This window comes from Carassius auratus, chromosome 31 (genome assembly GCF_003368295.1).
Source record: "Carassius auratus strain Wakin chromosome 31, ASM336829v1, whole genome shotgun sequence".
Lineage (NCBI taxonomy): Eukaryota > Metazoa > Chordata > Actinopteri > Cypriniformes > Cyprinidae > Carassius > Carassius auratus.
The window spans coordinates 9,753,241-9,770,463 of record NC_039273.1 but is presented as its reverse complement, the minus strand read 5'-3'; the positions used below and the strand labels follow the sequence as shown (position 1 = coordinate 9,770,463).

At 34.8% G+C, this 17,223-nt stretch overlaps 1 protein-coding gene across 1 annotated transcript; it reads left to right on the top strand.

Moving 5' to 3' along the window:
- The first annotated feature begins 3,335 nt into the window (after positions 1 to 3,335).
- LOC113050498 (interleukin-12 receptor subunit beta-2-like) lies at positions 3,336 to 15,834 on the top strand. Its single transcript, XM_026213497.1, has 15 exons — positions 3,336 to 3,795; positions 3,885 to 4,157; positions 4,509 to 4,626; positions 4,777 to 4,940; positions 5,112 to 5,248; positions 6,078 to 6,234; positions 6,318 to 6,400; positions 7,953 to 8,151; positions 8,275 to 8,463; positions 8,634 to 8,732; positions 9,429 to 9,584; positions 12,937 to 13,113; positions 13,629 to 13,716; positions 13,920 to 14,010; positions 14,949 to 15,834. Exons 1-15 carry the CDS (start codon positions 3,732 to 3,734, stop codon positions 15,468 to 15,470), a joined length of 2,517 nt encoding a protein of 838 aa, XP_026069282.1. The 5' UTR covers positions 3,336 to 3,731; the 3' UTR covers positions 15,471 to 15,834.
- Positions 15,835 to 17,223: the final 1,389 nt, after the last annotated feature.

Below are 17,223 nucleotides of genomic sequence, written 5' to 3'. Positions count from 1 at the left end.
GAATTCTGTTGAGAAACTGCCACTTTAAAATGGTATTGAAAAAGTTGAATATTGTCTAAAAAAGGCTCATAAACTAAAAAACTAAAAGGATTCAAGAAAACAATATTGCACTAGCACTAACATATATTCAAATCTTTTTGAACTACTCATGGCCACCTTTAATAGAATTCATCACGTTTAGGCTAGTCTATTTATTGTGGTATAATTTCTAATAGATTTTCCTACACTGTAAAAAATGAGTAGGATTTACTTGAAAAAAGCTTGCTAAGTTTTTTCACTCAGAAAATTGTAGTAAATTTACAAACATTTGCTAAGTAAAAGCCTAAACATAATTATTAGTAGGTTTAATTAGACATTTTTAAGTTAGGTTTACTTGGAAATTCCCAGTTAATTTTGGTGACTCTTTGTTTCTGAATTTTACATTGTGTAGCCTAATGCTTATTACTGAAAAAAAGCGTACAACTGTATTTTTCTTTTGCAAATTTTGAACTCATATATTTTAAGTACAACTTAAACATTGAATTTAATAAAATCTGTGAGTTTATGCAATTTACTTTAACAAGGTAACACTGGTCAATCACCGTGCTATTAAAGCATTTGGTTCACTTGCAAACATGCAAGTAAGCATGTAGACAGGCTGTTATCATTTTAAGATGATATGCCCACTCAATAAAATGAAAAGCCACCTGAACACAGAGACCTCAATACTTGGTACACCACACACAATGACGGTAGCAATCAGTGAATAGTGTTTGAGTATCAATGGGTCATTTTGAATAGAAAATAAACTCCAGGTGTCACAAAACAGTATGTTACTAAAACAAACAACAACTAACAACTAAAATAAACAACTAACAACAAAAACAACCATAAAACAGTGTACATTTTTAATTATTCATGCCCCATTGCTTGATGGGAAATATGGCATCATAACTTTGATATTTACTTAAAGAATCCTTGTAAGCATAACAAACGGTTCCTAGTAAAATATACTTGAGTTTTAACTTTCATTTCTACCTAGTCAGTTCCATTTGAATTTACTTGTGTATTTAAGTAAAATAAATAAAAATGAAACCTCAAGTAGCTTATTGAATTAAACATGATATTTTGAAGTAAAAAGACAAAATAGTATTTGTTTGTAAAATTTACTTAACTGATGCTATCTTTATTTACAAGTTCAAAAAAACATTTTTTACAGTGTATAACAAATACAGTTAAGAAGAGTTGAACTTGTAACACAAAGGTTGTGGGTTTGAGGTTCGTACTGGCAGGGATTGTTGGTGGGGGAGTTAATGTACATCACCCACTCCACCTTCAACACCAGGACTGAGATGCTCTTGAGCAAGGCACTGAACCCCCAACTGCTTCACCGGGCGCAGCAGCAAAAATGGCTGCCCACTGCTTTGTGTGTGTGTGTGTGTGTGTGTGTGTTCATTGCTGTGTGTGTGCACAAATGCAGAGTATGGGCCACATGTCACATGCATGTCACTTTCATATTCCAAGAGATAGCATTAAATCCTTAAGAGCCGGATTAACTATGACGGAGTACGAAATAATATCTAGAAAATGTTAAGTTAGTCCGTTGAATTAGAACATTCTGTACAACTATAGCCTATAATTGATTAAATAATCTAGAATACATTAGGCCTATGTATCCTATATATAAACAAATACGTAATTGTTAATTACTTTATTGCAGTTATTTTATCAACCAACTTCGGATTCGATGACCAGAACTAACTGTTGATCAATATAGCAACATAGCACCTTGGATGACCACGCCCCCTTTCATACTCAAAGACCAAAGTTATGCATTGTTATTATATACTTAATATTTGGGGGTTATTATGTTTATAATGTGATTATTAAATACATTTGTGTTTTGTTTCATGTAGTGTGCGAATTATATAAAAACAAGAGTATCAAAACAACAAACTGCAACACATGCGCGCGCATAAAAATACTAGAGACATTTTTTCATTATACTGTGACAACCTAAAATGATTATTAGTCCACATTTTATATCACCAATTAATCATTTTAAACCGGCTTCCATTTTCTAGGTAGATTAACAGTTCAAATAAGCAGGTTCTGGTTGTGTTTCGTAAAAAATGAATTGCGGTCGAAAGACCTCAGTTCATTTTATCAAAGAAAGATAAGACGACTCCTGAGATAAAGTCAAAGGTTAGCAACTGTCTCAAAGGATATGAGTAATTATTTGGGGAGTTTTTTGTGTTTAACACAAAAAGTGTGCATATTTTAATATGTCTCTATTCATGTTCACAAAACAAAAAAGTTATTAAGTTAAATTTGTTAAATTTAACATGCAAAAGAATTAGATATTTTAATGTCTTTCTTTCCTTCCTTCCTCCTTTCTTTATTTATTTTGTGACTTGTGGTCTGTCTTTGTGGTTTAGACGTGTCAGTTTTTACACAAACTGTAATTGTGGGACTAACGCTAACCTCATTGTTTTCTTTTGTTTTGTTCATTTTTCAGTTTTCACACCATTACTGTAAATAACTTGATCTCATGAAGCTTATCATTTTTATTGTTTATTATTATTATTATTATAAATGCCTCTTCTTATTAATCTGTTATTAGTGCATTCTTCGTATTACTCTGTATCTCCGATTCATCTATGTCAGTTGGTTTTCCCCAGAAACATTTTGAAGATTAAGATGGAAAGTAAGTTTTAAAGAGATCAAAAATCTGGGGCAGGCAGGAAGGCTGTTCTGTGGTGTTATTTTCACAAGCTATGCACATGTGAGAGGGAACGTGTTAGGAGATCAAGGGTAATTCAGTCTAATTTCGTTGTTCGAGAGCCTCACATATTTAGCTGTCTTTAGTTTGCTTAAGTATAATTTTGCTATCAACAGAGTTTGTGTGTAAAATGTATGTTTATGAGAGACATTACATCATGCTTCATGAGGAGGTTTTACTGAAATAATGAGTATTGTTCTCTTCCTCCACTGGTTTTAACATCCTCATAACATCTATGATGGAAACAGCAGAGGAGCCCAAACTGATGAGAAATCACTATTGTACGTGCATTAGAAAGGTTTGTTTGGTTTTCACTTTTCTTCTACTGCCATTTGAAGTATCATATCTTACTGAAATACATATTTTTCAGTTTTAGATTTGAATTACCATGATTCTATGATGCATGACTTTAAAGGTAAAGTTAATGTAACATCAGAATATTTCATGTATGCTGTACAGTAAAGTAACTGTTTGATAGCAGTTAATGATCGTGATGACTAAAAAGGTGGTTTAATAAGTAGGATGCATGACTGTTGAAACACGCTTCAGAGTTTCAGAGAAGGCACAAATACCACGAATCTAGGTCATTGGTTCTTAAAAGAGCAAGACAACTCTGAGAAAACCAGGCTGACATAAAAAAGATTAGGCTTGTAGCATTCAGTATCTCTCATGAGGATGCTGACTAGATCGCGAGCTTATCATTTTCTGTGAACATTCAGCCTCGGCAGTTTTTTTAATACCTTTGATATACAATACTCATATGCACACATGTGACCTGTTTTACATCTTTAAAAAGGAATGATGATATGGAAGGCAACCCACTTTTTGTTCTGACTAGGCTACATGCTGATTTGCTTCATGCAATGAGAGGACAGGAGAAGAAGCGTAAGGACTAGGCATGAAGCGTGGGAAAAAAATATTCTCACTATTCAATGATCAACACTGAGGACCAGAACAAGAAAGGCATGAAATGGATTATTTCCTCAGAGTCTGGCAGGTGGTCTTTTTTCTCCTTTTCAGCAGCAAATTCTGTGGTGAGTAAAGTCACTGTGATTGCATTTTTCTATTACATTTGAATATGTTTTATGATCAAGCTTGAACAGGGGTTTCTCTCTCTGCTTAGACTGCTACAGAGTCAGTTGTGTTGGAAAGTTGATAGTAGACTCAGATGTCATCCACCTGGGCTCCAACTTGACTGTAGGTTGCCAGTCGAACACGGAGGACTGTGGCAGACACTTTGCCTTAGTCTTCAATGGACAGACCATTTTCGAAACAATTAATTGCTCTGTAATAAAAACACAAATAGTCATCAGTCAGCCCAGTTTTTGGCTACTCTGCAAGGTGAAGGAGGGAGACACATGGCACACTGTTTGCGGTCAAGACTTCAAGGCTGGCTGTAAGTTAATATGTTATGTGTATTCACACGCTCTACACCATAGATGCAATATCTCAAATAACTGGCTTATTCAGGCCAAAATATAATTTCATATGACTGAATCAATCTAAACCAATTTAAATGATTTGAAGGGTTAAATATAGCTTAAGGAGTTTAAGAGACAATAGATCACATACATGAAATATAACTATATATGAAAATATATGAATGAAAATTCTGTGACATTCACCAACCATTGATTCCCCATATGTTTCTCCTTTGGTTAAACATGCTAGTTAGTTGTGAATATTCTGAACAACTACCCAGATTTTGATTACAAATATGCAGTTATTAATCAATTTTCTGCTTTAGACCCTCCAGGTAAACCGAAATTCAGCTGCCTCACATACAAAAATTCGGAGTATGTAAACTGCTCTCTGATGGTCACAACTGAGACATATTTATTCACGAATTTCACAGTGACATTTCAGTAAGTATTTCTTATTCAAGTTGTATTATTTAAACAGTTTGATGACATTAAGATGGTATTGTACACTTAATAATGTAAGAAACCTTTCTCAAATATAGAGTTAAAAATCAAAACAATATTTATTTTTCTTATGTATTATTCTATGCAAAGCGACAGAACTTCCCAGTTCTTCCAGTATGTGATGAACAAAGATGGTCATGTCTCTATTCCACGATCACTTTTTGTTGAGAACATGACATACAAAGTCCATGTAAGAGGTCACAATGCATTAGGAGAGTCACACTCTACTTTTAACTTCTCGATCTGGGACATTGGTAAGAGAATAAATTACACACACTTACTAATTTCTGAAGCACTTTCTCATTTTGAACATATCATGGTCTCTTGATCTTCTTCTTTCACTCAGTAAAAGTGCTATAGAATATATTTTGACATCCCAAGATACGATTGTTTAACCTGAATCATATAATCAATTTTATGTTCAGTGATTCCAGGCACTCCAGAGATAACAAGAGTTGTGTTTGAAAATGGCACTCTTTCTCCTGCAATATACTGGAATGGCTCGGAAGATACGCTGAAACCAGTTTTGAGGTTCAGAGAAGCACATGATGACCAGGACTGGGTGAGAGTCAAATGCCTATTTCTCATATAAAAACATGTTAATAATAGGTATAGTTCATCCAAAAATGTAAATTTGCTGAGAAATTGTTCACCCTCAGGCTATGCAAGATGTAGACAAGTTTTTTTCTTCACAGGAACAGATTTGGAAAAGTTTAACACTACATAAATTGCTTGCCTATGGATCCTCTGCAGTAAATGGGTGCCGTCAGAATGAGAGTCTAAACAGTTGACAAAATCACAATAATTCACACAACTTCAGTCGATCGGTTAATATCTTGTGAAGAAAAAAAGCTTGTTTATGGATAAAATACGATTTTACATATTTTGCATCACATCAAAATCTACTGACATTTGTTTAGAACTGTTTTGGACTGGGTTGGACTAGTGTGTATATTTTTCTACTGATTCAGACAAGACAAGAAAGCAATATTATGGATAACGGACTCATATTTTAGCCAGAAGCAATGGTTTAAAGTTAAAAATGTCTTAAAGATGGATTTGTTTCTTACAACCATGCAGCTTTTTTCTTCAAAATATGTTCATTGATGGACTGGAGCTGTGTCAATTGCTTATGGGTTATTGTGATGTTTTTTTTTTTTTTATCAAATATTTGACCTCAAATTCTGACGGCACCCATTTACTGCAGCAGATACATTGAGCAAGTGATGTAATGCTAAATTTCTCCAAATCTGTTCTGATGAAGAAACAAACTTTTCTACATCTTGGATGACCTTGGGGCGAAGCAAATTTTCCTTTTTGGGTCAACCATTCCTTTAAAAGCAAACCATCCATTAGCTGTCTTAGAGATTTTTGCTATCATATTTGATCAGGTCTTGGGAAGTGTGAAGGAGCTCCTAGATGGATGTATTCTGATGCAGAAAGCCTTAAAACCATTGATACCCTATCAGTTTGAGCTGAGAGTGTGTGTTTCTTCAACAAACTGCAGCATGTGGAGTCATCCCTTCAATATGATCAGCCCAGGAATTGGTAATTCCTTTATAGTCAGATTAGGTTAGTCAATGTGTTTTACCTGCATATTGTTTTGACAATTTCGTTTTAATATGTTCTAGCACCATCACACAAACTTGATGTGTGGAGAGTCATCAGCAGAACCAGTCCTCATGGACCTGTTAATGTCACAGTGTTGTGGAAGGTAACAGCACCATCTACTGTACAGATGAATCATAACATGAAATTAGGTTGAAGATTTCAAACAAAGGAATAACTGTATATAGACGGTTTCATCGGGCGCACGCGCCTGGACCTAAGTTAACTTCCGGTCTGTGTTGTGTATATCGGTCTGGCTGCGGTGCCATCAACAAACGCAGTTAAAGCCAAGGTGATGAGTAGACTGAAGTTGGGCTCAGGTGGTTGTGCTGCGGGATGTGTTTCCCATACGTTTATTTATTTTTGGAGACTCGCCACAATTTTAAAACTGATCGATTTTCAAAAAGGCTTCGTTAAATAAACATGAGTAACGTAACGTTACATAACTAACTGCACGTTTAATAATAATAATTCCTTACATTTATATGTTTAAATATCAAAACGAGGCACGGGTGTTTTTATATCGCTGTATTTCTGAAAGAACACTTGCATGTTATATGCGTGATAAAGCAGCGTGTGAGCGTACCAGCTCTGCTTTGTTTACAGCTGTTACTGGGGAAACCTCTATTTCTCGCGCTTTATGTCTATGCTTTAAAACATCTCCTGCTGGCAAATAATGAGCATTTTCATTAAGTCCGCCTGATCCACACAGAAAACACATTTTGTTTGTTATCAAAAAATATCTACTCTGGAGGGACTTGGCTGTTGTTATTGATTCTATTTGGAGTCTACCGGAAGTTAAGTTAGGTCCACAAAAGCGCTCACGCGCATTAACGTTTGTTTATGTTGATGCCGTTGAAACCGTCTATAACATAAATTACTTTCAGGTTTGGGATTGGTAAGGTTTTTTATGTTTATAAACAAATATAAGTAATTTATCACTCAAGCAACATTTCTTATAATTATTATCATAGAAAAACTGTTTTTGTATGTGTGTGTGTGTGTGGCAACCATGAAATATTTATTTTTTAATAAAAAAGTCAATAATAAAATTTATTTTAAATATTTAAGTAAAGTAAAAAAACTTTTATTATTTTTTTCTGAATAAAAGTATTAATTTCTTTAAAGACAAAAATCTTTCTGACCCAAAAAATGTTGAAAGTTCATTGACATTATACAGTAGACCGTTATATTTAAATATTAGACTGAAAATTTAAGGGCTTTTCCAACCAAATCAAATGATCCATTACTTTGAGTTGATAATATGCAAATAGTCATAGCCAGTGCTTAAAAATCAAACAAACATGCAAAGCAAACATAACAGTAATCTGTAAGACAGTTGATGAATCAGAGTTTTCTGAAATGATCTGATAGTTGTAAAAAATAAAATAAGAAATTATATATATAGTACCTTTATTAACTTTAAACCATAATGAGATACTCTTTGGGTGGACTATGGCTTTATTTCTCCATCCCACTCAAGAAGCGAGTTTGTGAACTGGAGCAGTCCAGTTTGAGAATGAATCATTCAGTTCAGTTTGTGAACCACATCAGGCAGCTCATTGAAAGAACTGACTAAAAAGAACAATTTATAATCTCATAGGCCTTTGCCCTCAACATGAACTCACTTGTTGACTATTTATTTCTCCTTCTTACAGCACTATAGACCAGAATATGACAGTGGAGGTTTGTTATATTACAAGTTATCTTATAAAGAAGAAGGCAAGATCCACGAACTGAACTGCTCAGCTCTTGTCACTCATCAAACTCTTCAGCTGAACACAGCCAAGGTTAATGTCAGTGCTGTGACAGCAGCTGGTTCCTCCCCGCCTGCTTCTGTAAGCTTGACATATACAGGTCAGAAACTGTTTATTTATTGAGTTATGTAGAACTCACAGAAAGTGATAGTATTCTTTTAAAAGCCATCTACATGTGTCTACACAGAAATGTTATATTCGTTGCGGTGTATGTGTGTCACAGGTAAAGCGGCCCCCATGATAACACATTTAGGTCCAGCAGCAGGGGGCAGTGTGCTTCTAGCATGGGATGTGTCTCAGTACAGTGAGGAGCTGAAGGGCATTCTGGGTTTTGTTGTGCAGTGGCAACAGAGCCCAGTGACCTTAGAATGGAAGAGATTAGGAAAATATTATAATTGTACATTTCTAGAAGGTAAGAGGTTTGCTATTGATCTTAACATCTAAGGTTGAAAAGTATTAAAACGGTTAAAAACACAGTATAATATGTTTTGTAGATTAATTTAGTTCATATAATAATATTCGTTATTCAAGTTTCATCATAAAGTCCTTAAACAATTCTGAACTTGTTCTTGCTTCTTGCAGGGATGCGAGCCGGAGTCCTGTATAACATTTCATTATATACTGAAGAAGCCAGTGGAGTTTCAGACCCTGCATTTGTTCAGGTTTATGCAAAGGAAGAGAGTAAGTACATGATTACTATATTCTCTCTTTCTTTCAACGTCTGTGTGAGCTTTATGTTGTTGCTTATATTATTATTATTATTATTATTATTATTATTATTATTATTATTATTATTATTGCTGGGAAACTACTGACAATAGCACACCTATTCGGGTTTTGTCTAAAGAATTTAGTAGGTGAGATCATTCTTACTCAAATGTAATACTAGTAATAACTTAAACTTAATACAGTCATATTTTTCAATGTTTTCAAAAGAAATCTCTTTTGCTCACCTATATGCACTTATTAGATTGTTTTATGATACATTTATGTATTTATTTATTTATTTATATTTTTTGTGTGTGAATGGAAAGTTCTGAATAATAGCATTTATTTTAAATATAAATATTTTCTACTATATTATTACAGTTACTAATATGTCAAAGATATTTTAGGCATTACTTCAAAAACATTAGGCTAAACTAAAAAAAAAAATGAGCAGAAAAAAAGGGTTACAAGAACCCTGCTCTCCCTCTAAATTGCCACAAGAGGGCGCCGACAGTGAATTTGTAAAAAATAAGTGAGTTAATGAGTTTATTAAATACAGTAGCATTTATAAAGGTTACATTTTAGTTTTTATAATTTTTAAAACATTCTCCTGCTCAGAGATCGAAGTGTCACTTAATCTCTTAATCCAGTGTGTTGTTTCTCTTTCAGAGCCTCTAGCTGGTCCAGATGTATCTATTACCACTATAGGGGAAAACCTGATTTTGATCCAATGGGAAGAGCTCAAGCAAGAAAAACAAAGGGGATTTATCAGAAACTACACCATTTACTTCCAGAGACATGTTGACAAGAGACTTCTTCAGAACCGTGAGTAAAACAGCTGTGTGAGTGTGTTGGGCTGTGGTTTGTGTCAGTGTGAGTGAGGGCAGGAGTCACATGGTTTGTAAATGCGAATCAGAACTTTTGTTTGTTCGCTAACACTGTCTAAATATAAAAAAAAGAAAGTTTTTTTTTTCTTTTTTTTCACAACTACTCTGGCGTCTTTAACCTCACTCCACAAGTAATGCAGTGCACCTTTGTGCATTTAGCAGAGTGGAAAGACTTTACCTGTCTTTGGTTTGAGACTCATCACAGTCACACCCACAGTTTGACAGCAGGGTTTTCCACCATTTACTGAAAGAGTACACATCCTCTTCCAGTAACCCCACTCCTCTACACTTCTACACCACTGGTCTAAAACTGATGTTCTGTGTGTTGCTGAACTGTGACTGCAAACAACTGAGTGTAAATAAGGTAATGGTTTTTTAAGCAACTGACATGGGAATCACTTTTAAAACGTTTTATGTCTTGTTGCGTTAATGGATTATACAAAATCAATATGCATGCTTATAAAAAATATATTTTATAAAAAAAATCTATACCAGCGTAAGCCTAAGCTGCTGGTTTTAGCTGGACTTCCAGCCTGGCAAAGCTTTTGTTTAACTGGTTTAGCTGGGAGGCCAGCTGATCTACTACTCACCTGCTGAAAAGTGCCCCAAAAAGCCCTATAAAGCCTACAGACCAGCTCAAATCAGCTTTTCCTACCCTGATGCAACAAAATATGAAACTGAGTATGAAACAAGCTTCACCGGAATCTTAAATAACCAGCAAGCCATCTGACCAGTATAGGGTCTGACAGATCGGTTAAAAAGTCTCACCTACCATAGCTGCATTTAATTGATCAAAAATACAGTAACTATTTTTTAATAACTGTTTTATATTTTACTATAATTTAAAATGTAATTTAATTAATGTAATGGGAAAGTATTTTTTTAGCAGCCATTACCCCAGTCTTCACTGTCACATGATAATTCAGAAATCATTCTAATATGTTGATTTGGTGCTCAAGAAAAATGTATTATTATTATTGGAAAAAAAAAAAAGATGTCACTCTCAGAGGGACAGGCCCAGATGTCAGATTGATCTGAAAGTGAAAACTATTCACAGATGGGGTTCACATGTTTACGACTGTAGCAGGTGACTTTCAATTTCTAATGTTATAATATACTTGTAGTCGCACAAAATTATTTAGGGCTGCAACTAACAATTATTTTAATCATCAATTAGTTGGCCGATTACGTTTTTGATTAATCGGATTAAACCCCCTTTTTTATTTTTATTTTACTGAGAAAAACCCACTATTCCACATTCTGCCCAATGTCCTAAAAACAAATGTGCCAACTGAATGCTATGAAAACATACAGTCCTTAACAATTTATTAGACCACCTGAAAAAACACACATATTATAGGAATCTGTCAAAAAAGTTCTATTAATGGAATTTTAATATTTGGACAAAAAACTAACTGAAAAAACTAAATAGTATTTATTCACATAATAACAAAAAATGGCTCCTTTGCCTTTGATAACAGCTCACATGCTTGCTGCATTGTTTATGTACTTTTTGACTAATTGGGTCAAAAAGTAATTTGTGGGGAAGTTGTGGCCTAATGGTTTGAGAGTTTGACTCCTAACCCAAAGGTTGTGGGTTTGAGTCTCGGGACGGCAATACCACGACTGAGGTGCTCTTGAGCAGGGCACCGAACCCCCGACTGCTCCCCGGGAGCCGCAGCATAAAAAAACCTTACATGAATGTGTTTTAATAACTTTGTAAATCACTGTAGCCTACATGGTGAATATAGTTTAAATCTCTAGATCAAAAATTAAACGATAAATAAAGACGAATAAAATGTGATGTAGAATAGAATGACTGCTGCGCCTGACAGGGCGCGTACGAGAGAAAGCCCCGGCTGTGCGCGCGCACTAACAGTCTTAAAACAACACGAGCGCTTCTTGCTCTCTCTCTCCCTTGTGCATATTAATGAAAATCATTAAACACGATAGAAATAGGGCTAAACACCAAAGTTTCAGGCGCGCTGGTGCACTCACAGTCTTCAAACTACACGAGTGCTGTCTTGCTCTCTCTCTCTCTCTCTCTCCCTAGTGCATATTAACCAAAGTCATTAGAAACGATGGAAAAAGGGCGGAACGCCAAAGTTTCACTTGGAGCATTCAGAGATTTTTTTTTTCTCCATGACAGGCTGCTTGCTCCCACTGTTAATTTTTGTTTTGTTTTGTTTTTTGTTTTTGTTTTGGAAAAGCACTCTCTGTATTAGCTTAAAGCCCTCAAGTTTACATTGGTTACTGTATTCTTTCAATTGCTCTAAACAAGTATTTTGGGTGACCTTTTTTATTGAATGCTAGACATCAAGTTGTTGTTATTTTCATCTGAAAGAAGGACTTTTTTCAGTAAGCTAGGCCCTATGTGTTCAATAAGCTTGTTTCAGTAAGCTATGTGCAAGTGCAAAGTAATGCATTCTTAGTCAGTCTTTTATTTTGTAATTTTAAGAGCAAAAAAAATATATTGCAATGTTAAGGAATTTGTGTTTTTTTTCATTCAGATATGTAAATCAACATGTATAAATCGTTAGTAGTCAATTAATGGGCAGATAATCGAAATCGAATCGGTCTGGAAAAAATTAATCGTTAGATTAATCGATGCATCGGAAAAATATTCGCTAGATTAATCGTTTAAAAAATAATCGTTTATCCCAGCCCTAGGCCGTTCATATGTCTTGTCCAATCCTGCTGGACATCAATGTATTCTCGTATTTTCTAGATTCTCACTCAAATCTCTTGAGGCCCTCTGTTTTCTGTGTCATTTTGTGTCTTTAAAGTTACAGCTCCGGCTAACGCGACTGAGACTCAGCAGCTATTCTTAACATGTGGCTTCAGGGCATGACAGGAAGTAGACAGCGGAAAGCATGTGGCTGTGTGCAAATGTTTCTGTCTCCAACATAAGCTACTCTAACCAAGCTGTTAAACAGACATCAGTAACTAAAAAATGTCTGTTATGATCCAGTGGCATAACGGTGTTTTCAAAAAATGCAGAACAGACAGAAAAAGTACATAACAGTTTTGCCAGTGTTAAACATCTCCACCCTGCTGAACAGTTACATGAGAATTTTAACTTTCATGTTTCATTCTACAGAGTTACTGAAAGATCTTTGAAGCTTAACCTTAAAACCTGTTTCAAAGACAAACTGCCAGTCAGCTAAGTAGTCATCGCTATAGTACAGTAGAGTGTGAGTGATGCAAAACAATGCTTAGTTATCTTCTGCAGAAAGAAACATCCTGGAAGAAACACTCCTCATCTCCTCATGTTCTGTTGTCTCTTGCAGAAACTGTGCCTTATGCATTTCCTAGATCTTTGAGTTGGGAGCTGCGAGGCCAACAGGAGTGTTACGATATCCTGGTCTCTGCATGGAATTCTGCGGGTGAAGGGCCCAAAGGACAACCTGCCACTTGCTGTTGTCCCAGCAAACTACCTCACCAAACTGATTCATACAAGACAACAGGTGCCTTTCCTTATGAAATAGATGAGAAAGTTCAAAGATCTTTGAAATAAAGGAGTGTTGGATTATGTATAGGAACTCAACTCAACTAAAAATCACATTAGTTCAACCACAATCAATTACAAACATGAATATTTCTAGAAAACTTCTGCAGAAGTGATTATAACGTGGGTTAGAGTGTTTGAAAGTTCAATAGTTGACAGTTGACTTTCACTGTATGAACAAAATACCCTGAGACATTTTTCAGCATTTTTGTGTTTTACTGATGAAAGAAAGTAATGCTGTCCCTTTAAGAGAATCAGCATGAGGTTCAGTGCACATTCAGACTACAATATTACCAATTTTCTAGGGTGAGAATGGCATACTGTGTGTATAAAAGACACTGAATAATATTCATGCATTATTCATAGATTATGCACTTATAAAGTAATTTCGAAAATATTAGGAGCAGTTCATGCAGATTTGTTCAAACAATTGGATGTCATTTGTGTATCCTAAAGTGCCTAATGTGATTCTAGGTGGAATGATAGCTGGAATTAGTTTGGCTGCTGCTGTTCCTATGGTGATCCTGGCCAACCTGATGTACATGAAGTGTGTGCGGCAGAGGTGACGTGCTGAACTAGGGCGTTTTGATTTAACTAAGTGTTTGCACTTTCATTTGTGCAAGTAGTTTCACAATGTGGCTCATGTCTGCGTTGTTTCATAATGTTACAGTCACAGTCAGTGTGAACAGTGTGTAAGTTGTGTGTGTGTGTGTGTGTGTGTAACTGCTATTTTATTTCTCAAAAAAAAAAATACTCTCTTTACAGAATGATGAAAATGTGCATGTCCATTGGAGTCTCTTGGATTTTCGAAAATCTACCGAAATTTGATAACAGCAATGCTATAAAACTACTAAAGGTAATAATGTTTATTTATACATTTTAGTTAAATGTAATGATCATGATGCAATATTATGAGTTTGGAGGCCTTCTTTAAAACAAATACAACACAAGTAATCTTATGATGTGGGTTTAGTTAGTAGCTCATTAGCCTGGATGGGAGAATTCAAAGGTTCAAATAGAAGTACTCAATCTGAAGCATACTGAACTTCAAGGAGGTCACAGAATCTCAACATAACAGCTGGGTGTCTGCTGGCATCAGTTGTATTATAAGCAGCATTGACAAATCCACTGCACAAGAATACTGACTCTGTATCCTGTTTGGCATGTGGACAGATGACCCGAAAATGAAACCTTTCAAAAAATACAAAACATGTCATATTTTTTTTTTGAAAATTTTCCACCAGAATTCCCCCCACTATGAAGCACAGTAGCAGAAATGTCATGTTATACATAGCCTCAGTATCCGTCAACAACTAAACGAATAAACTGAACTTTGATTATACGAAACTGTAAAATAAGATTTGACACAATAACAAGGTTCTGAAGTGGTTCTCAACCTTTCTGATGCCTTGTGCCACATTTCTACCTGTTATAAATTGAGATTTGGTTGCTAGATGTTGTCAATATTTAACTAACTGGTGTGCAGCATGCTTTTAATTGGAAAGGTGGTTGTAAAAAGAATAGTTAAGAAAAGAGTGAAAACAGCAAACCACAAATCCTAAAGCTATCATTGAAAAATCAAATTTTCGCATTTAAAACACAAGATGCTGAGAAGTGGATTGGGATGAAAAAGCAAAATGCAGAAATGCCAAAACTGTCTGGACAGCCCATAACAATCTTGTAATGCTCAGTATATGTTCAAATGCATTATAATTATGATACAATATTGCACCTGTTATTGCAAAAAATAATATCAGAGGTTGACATTGTCCATACTTTTTTTTTTGCTCTCAGGACGACAGCTATGGCCCTTGGGGAGCTCCTCCTGAAAACAGCGATCCTCCCTTAACTCCCGTTGAGGAAGTCAGTCTGTCGTTGGAGAGGCAAGACTCTTATCCAACGGTGCTTCATGTCACAGAAATGCCAACAACAGACCAGTTTTGCATTGATTCTCCTTATAAACCTCAGCTATTGACAGCTTCACAGAGAAACGAAGACTTCTCTGAGATTACAGAGGAAGAGCTAAAAGAGGAGGACCAATTCCCTTTGTTGGTGTCTCCATCACATCATGACTTCAGCTGGGATTTACCCTGTATTCCCGTGATACATGGACGTCTTAATAGCTTCTTAGCTATGGATGGAGCGCTAGGATCTTTGGGCATTCTTGAAGACCTCCTCGCTCCCCCTCAGACAGTCTCCAGTAAGGACGGAGAAGTGGAAGAGAATGAGAGGATTGTGGAAACAGGAGATGTAAATCAGAGCACTTTCACAAGTCAAACTGTACTACCAATACTCCCCACAAAGGCTTTGTCATAGTTTTTCATTTCCAGAATAGGGTTAGGCACATTTTTAAGAAATTTCATGTGGCAATATTACTTCTGAACTATATGTGCATGGATGTGTTTTGGCCATAAACACAAGCATATACAGGATCTTGTATGACATGATCTTGTACATAAAGCATTAAGATTGTTTTTGTTGGTGTTTTTTTTGTTTTGTTTTTTACAGATATGATAGCCTATTTTCTCTGTATTGTCCACATTTAGCCAGACACCTCTAAATCACATGTTGGTTTGCGCTCATTCTGTGGATAGTATCTAAAGTAAATTGTCCTGTATGTTGCTGATCATTTTATTCATAGTAACGTCTTCCTCTTGAATACTGTTTTGATACAAAAGAAAAGATACATGACTGACTTAATTGTACTGAATGTGCACTTGTAGTATACTTCAAATCTATCTATCTATCTATCTATCTATCTATCTATCTATCTATCTATCTATCTATCTATCTATCTATCTATCTATCTATCTATCTATCTATCTATCTATCTATATATATATATATATATATATATATATATATATATATATATATATATATATATGACCCTGGACCACAAAACCATTCTTAAATCACTGGGATATATTTTTAGCAATAGCCAAAAATACACTGTATGGGTCAAAATTATTGATTTTTCTTTTATGTCAAAAATCATTAGGATATTAAGTAAAGATCATGTTACATGAAGATATTTTGTAAATTTCCTACCATAAATATATCAAAACCTAATTTTTGATTAGTAATATGCATTGCTAAGAACTTAAAAGGCGATTTTCTCAGTATTTGATTTTTTTGCACCCTCAGATTCCAGATTTTCAAATAGTTGTGTCTCGGCCAAATATTGTCCGATCCTACCAAACCATAAATCAAAGAAAAGCTTATTTATTCAGCTTTCAGATGATGTATACATCTCAATTTCAAGAAATTGACCTTTATGACTAGTTTTGTTGTCCAGGGTCACACACACTCCCGCACACACACACACACACACACACACATACTTGCAGATAATATAATATTAACTAAATAAAAAGCCATGGTCTGTAGTATTTGCGATACTAGTCTCACCTAACATAATCACAAATATAAAGCATATTTTTGCACAACTTTTGAAAAATCCCCTTAAGATTATTCTTATCCTTACAGTGTCTTGTTATATCTATGTTATATGGGGCTTGAAAGTAGAGTTAACGTGTTGAAAAAAACGTTAACCTTACCTATCAAGAAGAATTTATGTAAGTTCAACATCTCAATGTAAAGTCGTCAATGAATAATAAACTTGGTTAAGAGAATATATTTTGACCAAAAAAAAGTTTGAGTGTACTTAAATATTCATGATTATGTTTAACACACTTAAATACAGTTAAAATAAGTTAGGTGGGTCACAAAAGCACTCTTATATTCAACTAACTGCATTAAATATCAATTTAAATTATTATACAATTTTATTTAATTGTAATTAACATGTAATCAATTGTCCAAAAACCTTACATCCATATCATTACATTACATTAAGTATATTCTTTTAAAGTACATTATTTCAGTAAAAATATGCTAAAGTTTACTTGTTTTCACAAGGGAAATTCGGATGAAAGTTCATCAGATCAAATATGAATTCTGAAGACAACTAATTTATTTAACAAATGTGTAAGGAAAATGTAATAATCTGAGAAAAACAAAAGGATGAGAGACTTATACGGGCATGTTTTTGTGACATATCAGGACA

Bases quoted from the DNA above. Each gene is read 5' to 3' on its own strand.
- LOC113050498 (XM_026213497.1), top strand. From the start codon at position 3,732: ATGGATTATTTCCTCAGAGTCTGGCAGGTGGTCTTTTTTCTCCTTTTC. The intron at 5,249-6,077 runs GTGAGAGTCAAA...ATATTTGATCAG, and splicing joins CACATGATGACCAGGACTGG to GTCTTGGGAAGTGTGAAGGA. The intron at 14,011-14,948 runs GTAATAATGTTT...TTTTGCTCTCAG, and splicing joins ATGCTATAAAACTACTAAAG to GACGACAGCTATGGCCCTTG.